This window comes from Pseudorca crassidens, chromosome 14, assembly GCF_039906515.1.
Source record: "Pseudorca crassidens isolate mPseCra1 chromosome 14, mPseCra1.hap1, whole genome shotgun sequence".
In the NCBI taxonomy this organism is placed as follows: domain Eukaryota; kingdom Metazoa; phylum Chordata; class Mammalia; order Artiodactyla; family Delphinidae; genus Pseudorca; species Pseudorca crassidens.
In genome coordinates, this window is record NC_090309.1 from 89,932,152 (window position 1) to 89,945,585 (window position 13,434).

Genomic DNA, 13,434 nt, shown 5'->3' on the forward strand with positions numbered 1-13,434 from the left:
TAGAGGTGACAGGCATCGCTTTTACTCACCACTCGTGGTGGCTCCCCCAGCCATGAAGGATGCTGCAGGGAAGGAACCAGGTTCCCATGTGCAGCACTGACTGAAGATGCCACACGCCACACGCGGAGGAGCGGGGGAAGGGGAAGCTGGGAAACCCAGGAGGAGGAGGGAGAGGGGGAGGGGGAGGAGGGGAGGGGGAGGGGGACTGGGTGGAGGATGCGGTGGAGGATGGGGGGGGCAGGCCAGGCAGGAAGGAGCTGTGGCGGATGACCCACCCTCGGGCACGGGGCGGCGAGGCGGAGGGAGAGCGAGGGCTGATGTGGGGGCGTGCAGACCCGTTGCCCGGGACCGTGTTGGCGGACTGGGGTCTGTCAGCTCCAGCCGTTTGTTTCCCTGTCGCGTTACCCCTCGTCCAGCAGCTGGGCTGTGGGGTGCCGGTCGGGTGCCAGGAGGGATCGTTATCGGGGGTCCACCGCGTACACACCCGCCACCCGCCCACTTCCCAGCCCTCCCTTTCAGGAGCTTTCCAGCAAATGAAAATGGCACCGTTAGACCAACTTCAGCCGCCTGCGGGATTTGTAAAGACGTGAGCGCTTGGAGATTGTCCCGTGGAAAGTGCTGTGAATGTGTAAGGTGTTGTCAAGCCCCCCAAGCAGCTTTTGTGTGTGTGTGTGTTTCGTGGAAAGGTCCAGAATTTCCAAATAGTGGCCAGTTCATTTAAAGAAGACTGATGATCAGGCAGACGTGTTTTAAATTGAATCTTTTACTTTCGTGTTTCAGAATCCCCCGCTGCACTTCCTGCATTTTGAGCCATTTTAAGTAGAATAAAGAGAGGAAAGGGGAACATTTACAATAAGAAAAAGGAAAAAGCATTATCCTTCGTTCTCACTGCTAGTCGGCAGGGGTTGTTTCCTAAGAGCGCGTCCCCGAGATGGCTCCTTCTCTCTGCTCCGCACTTTACTGGGCGGGTGAGGGCTGCTGTGCTCAGTAGCCAGGCCACCAGATCAGCCTGCTTGTTGGTGGGGAGGATCCGGCTTCTGGAGCTGGCTCCGGCCCACCACCCCGAGCGCGGTAATGGGCGCCAGCTGGGCTCCCGCGCCTGTGGAGGGGCACACGCTTCAGTGGCCGTTCCCTGGGCAACGGCATCACACAGCCAGCTGGCCCTGTCCCCAGCCCATCAGAGCGCACCCCAGCGCCATAGCCGCGACCCTCCGTAGGCTCTGACGGCAGAGCGTTTGCAGTCGGGGGTCAAGGTTAAACCCAAGGACCCCCTGTGCCGGCAGTTCTTAGGGCGCTGGCCCAGGCACACCGCCACAGCTTTGGGGTGCGCAGTCCCTGGAAGGAGCCGAGTCTGTACAAGTCGAGTTTCCGAGACGGGCAGACTCTGTGGTCTGAAGCTGGCCTGCTGAAGGGAGAGCCAGCGCCCCCTTAGAGGTGGGCAGGGAGAAGCCTCTGCGGGAGCAGCCTGGCCGAGCCGCAGGATCAGTGGTCAGGGAGGGGGGGCAGGGTCGGCGGTCAGGGAGGGGGGGCCTGGCCGACCTGTTCTCTGCCGGGCGCCGGTGCGCGGTCTGTGGGCAGGGGCTGCAGGGCGAGAGGCAGGTGGCCTGGGCGCGTTCCTGTGGTCACTTGGAGGAGGCTGGTGGCGGTGGCCCCAGCGCCGCCCGCAGGGCCTGCTACAGAGACTGGGGGAGTCTGGACAGCACTGGGGCCACGGCTGTGAATGTCTCTGGCGGTCTCAGGAGTAATGGGGCGGGTGGTCCCAGCAGAGCCGGGAGGGCAGGGCTGTGCTGGAGCTCTGGGACGAGGGCCGTGAGTGGGAACCTGCGCCTTTGTGCTCACGTGGTTCCGTCCTGGCTGGTGCAGGGGCCACACAGGGGCCTGAGGGAGGAACCAGAAGGCTGGCCTGGGTGTGAGGCCTTCCGGAGCTGGGTGGGCCGCCGGGGCTCTGGGCTCGGGGCTCTGGGCTGGGAGGCCGTGGAAAGGTCATTGCCAGGCGGAGACAGCAGGGCCCCAGGGGGACGAGGGTTCTGGCCCACTCGGGGTCTAGCTCTCTGGACACCCTGGCACCGTGCCACTCACGGGACCCCTTGCAGAAGCCTTCCTCCTGCAGTGCCCCCAGACCCCCGACTGGGCAGGCCGACAGGAGGGTGCCCGAGGGGCTGCGTGTTTGTCGCAGAGCGGGCTGTGACCGGCGCCTACGGAGCTGAGATGGGGGCACGGTAGTAACCCTTCCAGCTTCGTGGGCCGTGCGGACCCTTTCTCAGGCTCTTCCTGTCTCCCTTTTTGTCCCTTTTAAAATGCAAACCCATGCTCAGCTCGTGGGCCATGCAGAAACAGGTGGCGGGCCCGACTGGGCCGGCGGGCAGGGCGTGCACACCCCGGAGGAGGTTCCGGTGGGTTCAGGACCCGAGAGCAGGTGCGGCTGTGCCGGAGCCGGGAGCCGTTGTCTCTGCTGGTGCTGGGGCCTGGCTGCTGGTGGCCCTTCCAAGCTGCCTTGTGAGCAGAAACCCTCCATCGATACCCGAGTCTGAAGCCGAGGCTGCGTTGTCTTGCCTCCGTGACGGCAGCACACCGGAACCGTGGCTGCAGTTGGCGTCACCTGCCCGATGAGCTTTGTGACGATCCACTGCCACTGTCCTGGAACCTGCTGCCTCCTCGCAGGTGCCCTGTGGGTTTGGTGTGGACGGAAGCACGCTCAGTGTGCCAGCTCTTTCCCAAGGCCAGGGCCATCTGGGCTCTCGACGCCCGTGTGCGATGCTGCCTCTGGCTCCTGTTTTGATGGGTGGGGACGTCTCACCACTGGCTCCGCTGCCCCTGGGGTGGGTGCTGTGTGGGGGTCCTTCCCCCTGCCTTCTCCAGTACACCTTCAGGAGCTGGGCCCGCTGGCACCGCTGGCCCTTCGCGGGGGGGCCTTGGCCGCCACCCCGTAGGTCTGATGGCTAGACGGGGGGTGTGCTGAGCCTGGGGGCTCCGTCAGCTCTCACGGGGCCCTCTCCTTGTGGCCCAGCTGTCCTGGAAAGCGCCTGGCTTCTTTGGGGGAAGACTTTGAGGAAAACGTACAGTGTATTCTCGTGGCAGTGCTATCGGGTCTTTCCCCAGGGGGACCTGGGTTTCCCTAAAAGCAGGGGCCCTGGTCTGTGAACTGTCTCAGGAACCGAGTGAGAGGCTGTGACTCTTCACTGTGGGGCTCAGGGCAGGCTCCACCCAGACCCGAGTCTGCTGGTCACACAGGTCGGGGGCTCTTGAGGACCCGCCCAGATCTCCTCTCTCTCTTCTCCGAGGCCAGAGCCGCCAGGCTAGCGTGCTTCCTTCCTGGGCCCACCCGTCTGTGGAGCTCACGGCCAGCCCCCCACCCCATCCTGTCCCTGCGATGCATCTCCGGTACAGGGGCTCCTGCACTAGTGCTGGGGTGAGGCACCTCTCTCTCCTTTGTGCCTCACTGCAGGCTCCTTCCCGCGCCGGGCGGAGTAGTTCACGCAGGACGCTCTTCTCAAGCACCGAGAAGGCTGAGGTGGTTATAGGCGGGCTCACTGGCGGGCAGGCCGAGTTATGCCTGGTCAGGCGGTTGCTTGTTGCTTGGTGGAGCGGATTCTGCCTCATTCACCCTGCTCAGCCTGTGTCAGACCAGAGCCGGCTGAAGTCTCTAAAGACAGCCTGGGATTCTGAGCTGCAGCACCTGTGGCAGCCCCTCCCCTCCAGCTGGGCTCAGACTGTGTCCCCAGCCAGGCACCGCTGGCCCTTTCGCCGAGCCGACCGGCGCGGTTGCCGAGGCTTACAGAGACTCTCATCTCCTCTGAGCCCCCTAAGCCCTGGACTCGACATCCCTGCAGCAGTCCGCACACTGCGTGGGCACACTTGCAGCCTCAAGTACGCCTTTTCCACTCGTTTGCCCGATTATCTTTTTATCTCACTAAGTGCCTTTAGCTCGTGTGTTACCTGTAAAAGATAGACTAGCATCAAATTGGCCTTTAGGGCACGGCTTGTATTTTCCCTTTCAGAGCGGTGGGCTGTTCTGGACACAGGAGGCTTCATCTTATTTCTGACTCTGGTGCTTATGAACCGTGTGAGCCAGGGGAGGGCAGTTAGGTTCTGGAGGCCTCGGTTTCCTCATCTGTAGGATGCAGAGGCATGGTGCGGAGTTCCCTTCCCTCGGATGTCCTGTGGTCTGAATCTGCTGTGTGAAGGCTGGGCTTGTTTGGCGGCAGGCCCTGCCCTCTGGGGGCTCCTGGGCACTGGAGCAGTAGTTCGGGCAGTTACATTGCAGGTCCTAACTTCAGGATAGCTTTGAAAACAGAGATAAAAGAAGAATGCCTCAGTGGTTATTACAGCATTTTCCTTCTAAAGATAGGGTTTTCCTTCTTAAAACCACCTTAGTTTCTTTGATAGCTGGTGGATGTGTGCTGAATGCTGTTGAGATTCATATAGATATGGAAATCCTTAGAGTTTCAGAGCCAATTTGCATGTCTCGATGGGTATACCTCCAGCGTTTCTCATTTAGTACTGTTTACTTTCCATTTCATCTGCCTCTGAGCATTTGGAGAGTTTCTGATAATGCCTACCGTATTTCTAAGACCAAAAGCACACACTCTGGTGCAGTGTGTTTTGCAGGTTTGCCCATTTCTAGGGTAGGTGACGTTGGCAGGCACCTCCCATGGGCACCGAACTCGGTAACTTTCTGGTCTTCCTCAGGGTAACTTCTAGCGTGTACAGTTTCCAGTGAGGGGCTTCGGACTCACCTTGTACCTTGCACTGATTGAATTCCTACTTTCTGCCAGGCGCTTGGGTCCCGATTCAGAACCGCCAGCCCCTGCCCGGTGTCTGGAGCAGATCCTCCACACTTCTCATCCGTCCTCAAGGCCCTTCCTGGTCTGGTCCTCAGAGGGCTTCAAACCTCATTTCTCCCAGCTTTAATTCACCTTTACCGTATCCTAAGTAGAACCATTGGCCATTCTCCATCCTCCGAGGTCCCTGGGCCCTTAATCCTGCTTCAGGACGCCTCTGTGTCCATTTCCATGTGCCCAAACCCTCCTTGGGGCTGAGGTCAAGTAGCTCCTGTTCCCAGCACCCTTTCCTTTGGTCCTCCCTGCTCAGGGAAGGCGTCTCCTTCCTTTAGCACCTCACCTGGATCTCTCAAAGCACTTGCCGATCTTGACCTTGTATTACTTAACCGTTTGATCGTGTTTTGCATCCTCGTGGGCAGCGTCTGTGTCGGACTCGGCTCTGTGCCTCCGAGTCTTCCAGTCCTTCTCTTCTGGGCTTCGGACCGGTTGGCCTCTGGCCTCGGGTGCACACAGAGAGGAGGGGCAGGGCGGCTCTCGCAGCTCTGTGTGTTGCCCCCCACGCCCCGCCATCGTTTTCCCAGTCGCCCTGAGTGCAGCTGCTTTGTAGCCACTGCCCATAGTGGGCTATGCCTGCCCAAGCCCACCCTTTTGTAAGCCCACTCAGGCTCTTTCTCCCCCTGCAGCCAATTGACCATCGGCACAGGCGGGCGCTGGTGGGGGATGTGTGTTCTGTGGCCTGTGCCCTCTGGACCTGCCTGGCTCTGTGCCCTGGTGGGTACGACTAAGCTCTTGCAGGAGTGATGCTCGGTCAGTTGGTGCCCTGCGGTCCATCCATCAGGGCCCAGAAACACGGTCGGAGCAGTTTTTCAAAAGACATGTGACTCGCTGGAAGCCTGGGGTCCCTCCGTGAAGCCGATGCTCTACCGTTTCTGCCACCATCTTCCACACCAGCAGGTCCCCCAAACGTGCATCCCAGCCCAACCTTGCTGAGAGCCCTCTGGCCCTTACCCCGCGTCCCCTTGTGGCTGGGCGGGCCCAGCGTTCCCAGGCGTAGAGGGTGGAGCGAGCAGGGCACCAGCGCAGCTCTGGCGAAACACACCCAGGTTCCTCCTCACAGAGGCGCAGGCGCTTCCCAGGCCTCTTTGTTCTCTGGGGCAGGAGAGAACGTTCGGGGGCAGTGTCCACAGGTCCTGTCCCTGAGGCCGAGGGAAGCTGTGAGCAGGTAGGGCTCCCCCGTCGCTGGGCTGATGGCCGTCTGCGCTTGCCCGCCAGGGCCCACGGGCTTTCTGCAGAGGCCAGAGAGTGGATTAAACAGGGTCCTGGCACTCCACGCCCTGGTCCTTAAAGTCGGCGCATGTCTCTGCCGCCCTTTGATGGGGTGGGAGGGCACTTTCTGAGGCTTCCACCCCCTGACCGCACAGGCCTCAGGGCAGTGGGTGTTCTACCCACTGCCATGTCAGGCCCATGGAAATGACATATGTCTGGGTGGGTCTTCAGGCCCATTGGGTCTGCTGTGACCTGTCTTTGTCCATTTATTGCCTGGCCCCCAAATGTCCCCAGTCTAACAGGGGGACATGGGACGCTTTGGGTTCAGTGGACCTTGAACTGCCAGGGTGTGGCCCTGTGCCCGGCGTGTGATCACCAAGTAAGCAGCACGAGGTCCCTGGGTGAAGACTTGGGGAATCGTCTCAGTACACACCTGCCCTGGTGCTGTGGGGTTCTGACTGTTGGGCATCTGGCCTTATTTCTGACAGAGGGTCCCGTGTCTGAAACTGGCTCAGACCAGGCCCGGGTCAAGGAGCACGACTTTCAGTGGGGTTATGCCCCTCAGCCTCCTGTTCGCTCACTCTTGTTTCCTTCTACAGTTGTGTGGACTCCGCCTGCGTGTGCGGGCAGCCAGGGCTGGGTCGGAGGGCCATCTGTTTCTCTCCTTGCAGCACCGTCTCCTGTTGTCTATCGGCCAGTTGGCCTTCCTTGGCTGGTAACCTGGCCTGTCGGTCATTAGGCTAATTGCTGGCCCCTGGCTTCTGGCAGTTACATACATACCATCACCAGGCCATTGTTGCTTTGGGGCCAGGTTTAAGTGCTGGAATCAGAGAGCGGCCACAAAGCCCGTTACCAACAGGCCACGCGTCGTGACAGCCTCTCTTGAGAGTGGAATTGCTGGTCACCTGGTATGTGGGTGTCCAACCGCCAAAGTGTTTGAACTATTTTACGCTCTTTCCAACAGTCCTCTGAGGGATCTGGTTGCTCCACATCTTTGCCAATACTTGGTGGTGGTGATCATTTTTACATTAAATTTTAGCCGTTCTGGCAGGTATGTAGTGTATCTCATTTTGGTTTTGTTTTGCATTTCTCCAGTTACTGTTGATGTTGAGCATCTTTTCTGGTGCTTGTTGACCGTTCATATGTCTTCATTTGTGAAATGTCTGATTCAATCTTCTGCCCACTTTTAAAAACTGGGTTATTTGTCTTATCATTAAGTTGTAGGAGTTCTTTATATATTCTGGATACAAGCCCTTTATCTGGATACAGACATATGTATTCTGAATATTTTCTCCAAGTTTTGCTTCATTTTTAAAGCAGTGTCTTTCCAAGAGCAGCAGTTTTTGATTTTGATGAAGTCCAATGTCTTTTGGTGAATAGAAGTTCCTAATTATAACGTAGTCTGTTATCGGTCTTTTCCTTTGTGATTAGTGGCTTTTCTGCCCTGATTAAGAAATCTTTGCTTATTGAAGAGTTATGAGGATATTCTACTATATCGTCTAGAAAAGATCTGTATGATTTTGTCTTTCTCATTTTGAACTTCAGTCTGTCTGGAGGTAGCTTTTGGGTGTGTTGTGAGGTAGAATGCAGCTCGTTTTTTTCATGTGGATATATTGATAGAATTGATCCAGCATCGTGTATTGAAAAGACCATCCTTTGTCCACTCCAGTAAATGGCGTTTGGTTGTAAATCAGGTGACCATCTGTGTAAGGTCTCTTTCTGGATTCCATTTTCTTTCTCTGGGCTATTGATCTATCTGTGTATCAGCAGTAAATTAATATCAGGTTGTAAACCATCCAGTTTTGTTCTTCTGCATGACTGTCTTGGCCATCTGGGCGGTTCACGTTTCCATGTAAGTTTTAGGACTTCAGAATCAGGTTGTTGATTTCTACCAAAAAAAGGAAAAAAAAAGCCATCTAGAACTTTGGGGTTCAGGGGCTCTGTACAGTGGTGAAGCGTCCCATCCGTGAACATGGTATGCCCCTCCATTTACTGAGGCCATCTAGAGCTTTGGGGTTCAGGGGCTCTGTACAGTGGTGAAGCTTCCCATCCGTGAACATGGTATGCCCCTCCGTTTACTGAGGCCTTTGCCTTCTCTCAGCAGTAGTCTTCATTTGGCACCTCTTTAGTTTGAGATATTATTGGATATTTCATTTTTTAATTCTATTGTTAATAGTTTTTCAAATTTTGTCTTTAAAATTTTTGTTGTTAATCTATAGATACCAATCGAATCTTATATATCACCCTTGTGTCTAGCAATTGTGCTAAATTCCCTGTTTTATTTCTAATGTCTATAAGTGTAAATTCTCTTAAGTTTTCTATACATATAATCATTAGCAAGTAACAGTATTTTTATTTTTATTTTTTTAATAGTGTTTATTTATTTTTGCTTGTTGACAGTTTGCTTTATTTATTTATTTATGGCTGTGTTGTGTCTTCGTTTCTGTGCGAGGGCTTTCTCCAGTTGTGGCAAGCGGGGGCCACTCCTCATCGCGGTGCACGGGCCTCTCACTATCGCGGCCTCTCTTGTTGTGGAGCACAGGCTCCAGACGCGCAGGCTCAGTAATTGTGGCTCACGGGCCCAGTTGCTCTGCGGCATGTGGGATCTTCCCAGACCAGGGCTCGAACCTGTGTCCCCTGCATTGGCAGGCGGATTCTCAACCACTGCGCCACCAGGGAAGCCCCAGTATTTTTATTCTTTTCATGTTCTCATATCTTTATTTTTTTCCTTGCCATACCGAAGTAGTTGGGACCTCTGGTGTAACGTTAGCTACAGGTGGTAGCACAAAGCATTCTCATCTCATTCCTCTTCTCAAGAGGAAAGTATTTAACTGTTCACCCCCTGGCAGTTATGTTTGCTGGGTGAGCAGGCAGCTACAGGAGGAGTTACTTTCCTGACACATGCACAGAATTCTCAGAAGAAGGAGCCGTTCAGTGGCAAATCCGCCACTAGTTGCTCCTCCCGCGCACTAGTTTCCCACACACTAGTTGCTTCCCGCACACTAGTTGCTTCCTGCACAGTAGCTATTTTTGCTGTGTCATCTTCTGTCATGTTGTGCACTGCAGCCACAGTTCAGTTCTCATGTTATCAGTCCCATCACTTTTCAGATTAGAAATTTCTTTTTCTGTCATTTAGGGAGATTAGTATAATCTGTGCCTCTGCTGGGTGAATGTTTCGGGCATTTGCTTATTCTTTTCAGCTTATTAAAGTGGCCAACTCTCTCTTTAGTTAGTTCTCCTGTTTCAGGAGTTCCACTGCCAATCCCATGGGCTCTACAGCAAGACTGTGGAACTGAAAATCTCAGCAAAGAAATCAATTTCTCTTGTAGGCAGAAGCTGTCGTGAACTACTTTTTCATGGTTAAAGGTGGATGTGTTAACATTAAATTTATATGTAATATACATGATTCTTTTTCCTTTAAGCTGCAATTCCATACTCTCTCAGACCCAATGAAGTATGTGGACTGAGCACTGAGATTGGGATCAGAAAGCCTTGGTTGAAACCCTGATCCTTCTACTGACGAGTTGATCATGGGTAATAACGGTATTATGATGATAGTACCTGGGGGGCCAGGCATTTTGCCCGTTGTCTTCACTGCTGTATTTCTTGCTTCATTAGTTGGTGTTTAGATTGGAGAACCATGTATCTAATAAGAAGTGGGACGTTTTTAAATGTACTCTAAGGTCCTTTGTTTTCTTATTTCTTGGGGTATTCTTTCTTTTTCTACAATTCTTTCATATTCTTCACATGTTACCAATTGACGATTTAATGCTGAAGCCTGTTCATTGTTTTATTATCATTTATTAAAGACCATTTTTTAAAGGGGAAGGTGTTTATCACATATGCCGTTTAGAACTAAATGGAAAGCAAATTTTGAAAGGGTTTACATTTAGGAATTTATGATTCGGTTTTTAACCACATAATGTTAAATCTGTTTCTTTTTGTTTTGTCTTTTCGTCTTATTTTGTGTCTTACTGAAAAATTGTTTTTTTTAAAAAAAAGAAAAGTTGTTTAGAGGGCAGAGACCTAGAGCCAGACAGGTTCCTGAAAAGAGGTGACCCGCGTGTCTTGTCTGTGCTCAGTGCCCCTGTCCACTAAGTGGCTGTGCATCACCATCGGGCGCCGGACTGCTCTCCACCAGGGCTTAGCCTGTGGCATCCGGCCCGCACTCATCCCCTCAGTGGACGGGGGCCTGCGCCACCACTGACACCATTTAGCACGTACGTGTGAATGCAGTGTGTGCAGGGCTCTCAGCCCCTGTGCAAGGTGCTCTCACAGAGCTTTCAGGGAAAATCCATTTAATGCCTCTCTTAGACCCCAGCTGCACCCGTGGTGATTATATCTTTAGCTGTGCCCCACCTTCATTTCACTCCCTTTTTTGAAGAGCTGTTGAGGAAGAACAGGAGGAAATCGATTTTGAGGAAATTAAATTTTCTTCTAAAGCAGGATGATGTGTTGGAACAGGGCAGGGGAGCAGGGTCTGGAGCCGCCTGCCTGGTCGGCGTTTCGAGGGCAGGGGTGCGGGCCCGGGGCTGCGTGTGTGGGCGCCGTCCGCAGGGCAGGCGGCCACGCTCTGCTCACGTCTCCCTTGTCCCTCAGCTGCAGATGGCAAAGTCGTGACGTGCGCCGCGGTGTGGAGGATGCCAGCGGAGCTGGAGCCCGGCGGCCACGAGTCCCCAGAGGATGCAGCGAGCCCTGCACACGCCCTGGAGTTGCTCTGTCACCTGGGCCCTGCGGCCCACGGCAGCACTGCCTGGTACGTTCCGCCCCTGCGTGCCCAGGCAGGCTTGGAGGCAGGCCCCCACCACAGAGGCCTCTCTGCATAAATTGCTTGCTTCCGCTCTCTCTTTAGTGCCAGTTGTTTCCCAGATGAGAGAAATCTACAGACACCCTGCTGCACACGTACTGAGAAAAGCTGCGTCCAGATCCTTTTCTTCTAAAGTCAGTCTTGCTGGGTACCTGCCGGGAGGATGGCAGTCAGGTGCCGTCCAGCACTTAAGCACTGCATTGCTTTTAACCTCATAGATACACCTTCACTCAGCAATCCTGTGCATAAATTAACTTATTTGTTACCTTGGGTTGAAGGCTTATGATGTCTTCTTCTGTGGACCAAGTGTGGACGCCCCGTGTGCAGGTCGTGCTGTGCCCACAGCCCTCTGAGGCTTCATCCTGCATTTATTTCCCCAAGTGTCCTGTGCAGTCTCAGGACGGAGGGACGCCACCAGCATCCCTCAGGGCTCCCAGGCCCCTGGCTGCCCGCGTGCTGCGATGGCCGGATTGCTGTGCCCCCTGCAGTAACGCACAGATACTCCTCACGACGCTCATGGCTCACGTGTCGAGTTGCCGAAGCCTTGGCAAACTCAGGGGGCCGTGCTTTCTAGAAGGGACCGTGGGAACGTACCCTTGTTATGGGTGTTGACGGTTACAACAGTAATTGTTTTGCTTAATACGGTCACACTCCCACGTGTGCGTGCGTGTGCGTGCGTGTGCTTGTGCGTGCATGTGCGTGTGTGTGTGCAGGTACATGAGAAAGAGCCTCCGTGTAGTCACTTCTTAGTCACCCCTACCGATTAAACAATTTAATCCAGCAGGTATTTATTAAGCACCTGCTGCACACGCCTGCCAGGCTCCAGGGGCCCAGGGTGACGGGTCAGGGGACCTGGCCTCGAGGAGTCACGATCTCTCGGGGAGGCGGTGGTGTAAACATCTAACCGAGACCCAGGGCAGGTGGGGACCACGCTGGAGTCGTTCTGAACTGTGTGCCGTGGGCCCCCCGAGGAGAGAGTCCCTAATTTTTACTAGAGGAATTGATGACGGAGTCTCTGAGGAGGTGACGTTTGGAGCTGGGGCTTATACTGGTCCCCACGGTCAGCTGCGTTTGGAGGAGGGGAGGGCGGGGGGAGCAGAGCTGGGGGCCTGCGTGGCCAGGGCCCTGGGGGGCCTCCGTCTGTCGGTCTGTGTGTGGAGGTGGTTAGCAGGTGCCAGGTCGGGCTTGTTGCTTTTTCCCAGGAGGTCGGCCATCTGCACAGAAGGGGTTGTCCTGCCCCCTTGTTTGCCCCCTGCGCTGCAAACCACACAGCTGTTCGGAGCCCACGTCTCAGGTGGCAGCCCTGCTTCCCCAGCAAACATTTGCACGTGTGTGTGTGAGTGCGAGAGTGTGTGCACATATGTGTGTGCATGTGTGCATGCACGTGTGTCTGTTCCAGGAGCTACCCTGGCACTGGGGAATGGGTGAGTGAGACAGTGCAGACCCGCAGTCATTTCGGGCGAAGCCGGCATATACAGGCGGCGTACGTGCCTTTGGCGAGTGCAGAGAGGGGTGAGCGCCGGGAAGGGACCTGCCCCTGTGGACGAGGGGATGAGGGAACGAGGGGCTAAGGGAGGGGCCGTCGTCCGCTCCCCGCTCCCCGCTCCCCACCTGGACCCAAATGCTCCATCAGAGCTGCTGTCGTGGGGGAGCAGGCCGTGCCCGCCCATGGGCATCATTGGGAGGTGGATGTAACGCGCCTGCACTCTCACCTGTGAAGGGAGCATGCTAGGAGATGAGTGTCGGTGTTTAGACCCGTCCTCCTCGGAGTCTCCTCGGAATGCCGTTACTCCCGATTTGCTGCTCTTGTTCAAAGTGCTTGAAGTCTTTTTTGTCATCCATTGCATCGCTCTGTGTCTTTGACCTTTTCACCTGTGGCTGCAGGTGCGGTTGTAGCAACAGCTCAGAGAGACCCTGCGTGGCCGCCCGTCTCCCCCAGCAGGGACCATGCACCACTGCCATCGAGGCAGCCCACAGCCCCACGCAGGTTCATGTGTTCCGCACCCCCGCCTGTGTGTGCGCTGAGTTCCCTGCATGTCATCACGCGTGTCAGTCTGTGTAGTCACCACCACAGTTGGGGCACAGAACCAGGATCTCTCGGGCCGCCTTGTTGCGGCCACCGCCGCCCCCCCACGCCCCGCCCTTCATCCCTGGCCACTGCGATCCCGCGCCACCCGGTGCGCCGTCACCGGGAGAGCATTCTGCACGTGGAGTCACGCCATGTGCATCTGATGGCGGCTTTTGCTCATCGTGCCTCCTTCCTTCTTACTCTGAGTAGGACTCCGGGTGGGGTGGACACAGTTCGTGTAAGTGTTCCCCTGTGGAGCATCTGGGTCCCCGGCGTCGGGCTGTTGTGTGTAGAGAGCCTCTGAACAGTACCCTGCGCACCTGGGTCTCCACTCTCCTGGCCAGGTACCTGGGGGCAGCCGCTGGGCCGTGCGGCGCAGTGTTTAGTTTGGTGGAAACGACTGTGCTCTGCTCCAGAGGGGTCGTGCCAGCCGTGTGTGCGGGTCCAGTCTCGGCATCCTCCTCAGCATGTGGGATGGTTGAGCACGTTCTCTTAAGTATCCTCGGTGGTGT

At 55.5% G+C, this 13,434-nt stretch overlaps 1 protein-coding gene across 4 annotated transcripts in view; it reads left to right on the forward strand.

Annotated features, from left to right (window-relative positions):
* The window catches only part of EIPR1 (EARP complex and GARP complex interacting protein 1), an 89,122-nt gene that overhangs the window by 41,930 nt on the left and 33,758 nt on the right, over positions 1-13,434 (forward strand). For 2 of the 4 annotated variants that reach the window (XM_067703791.1, XM_067703790.1), the window contains one exon: positions 10,647-10,803. In XM_067703791.1, coding sequence (XP_067559892.1) covers positions 10,647-10,803 — 157 coding nt within the window. Of the gene's footprint in view, positions 1-1,259; positions 1,435-9,562; positions 9,582-10,646; positions 10,804-13,434 lie in introns of those variants that run through there. The other 2 variants (XM_067703793.1, XM_067703792.1) reach the window with 2 other exon arrangements.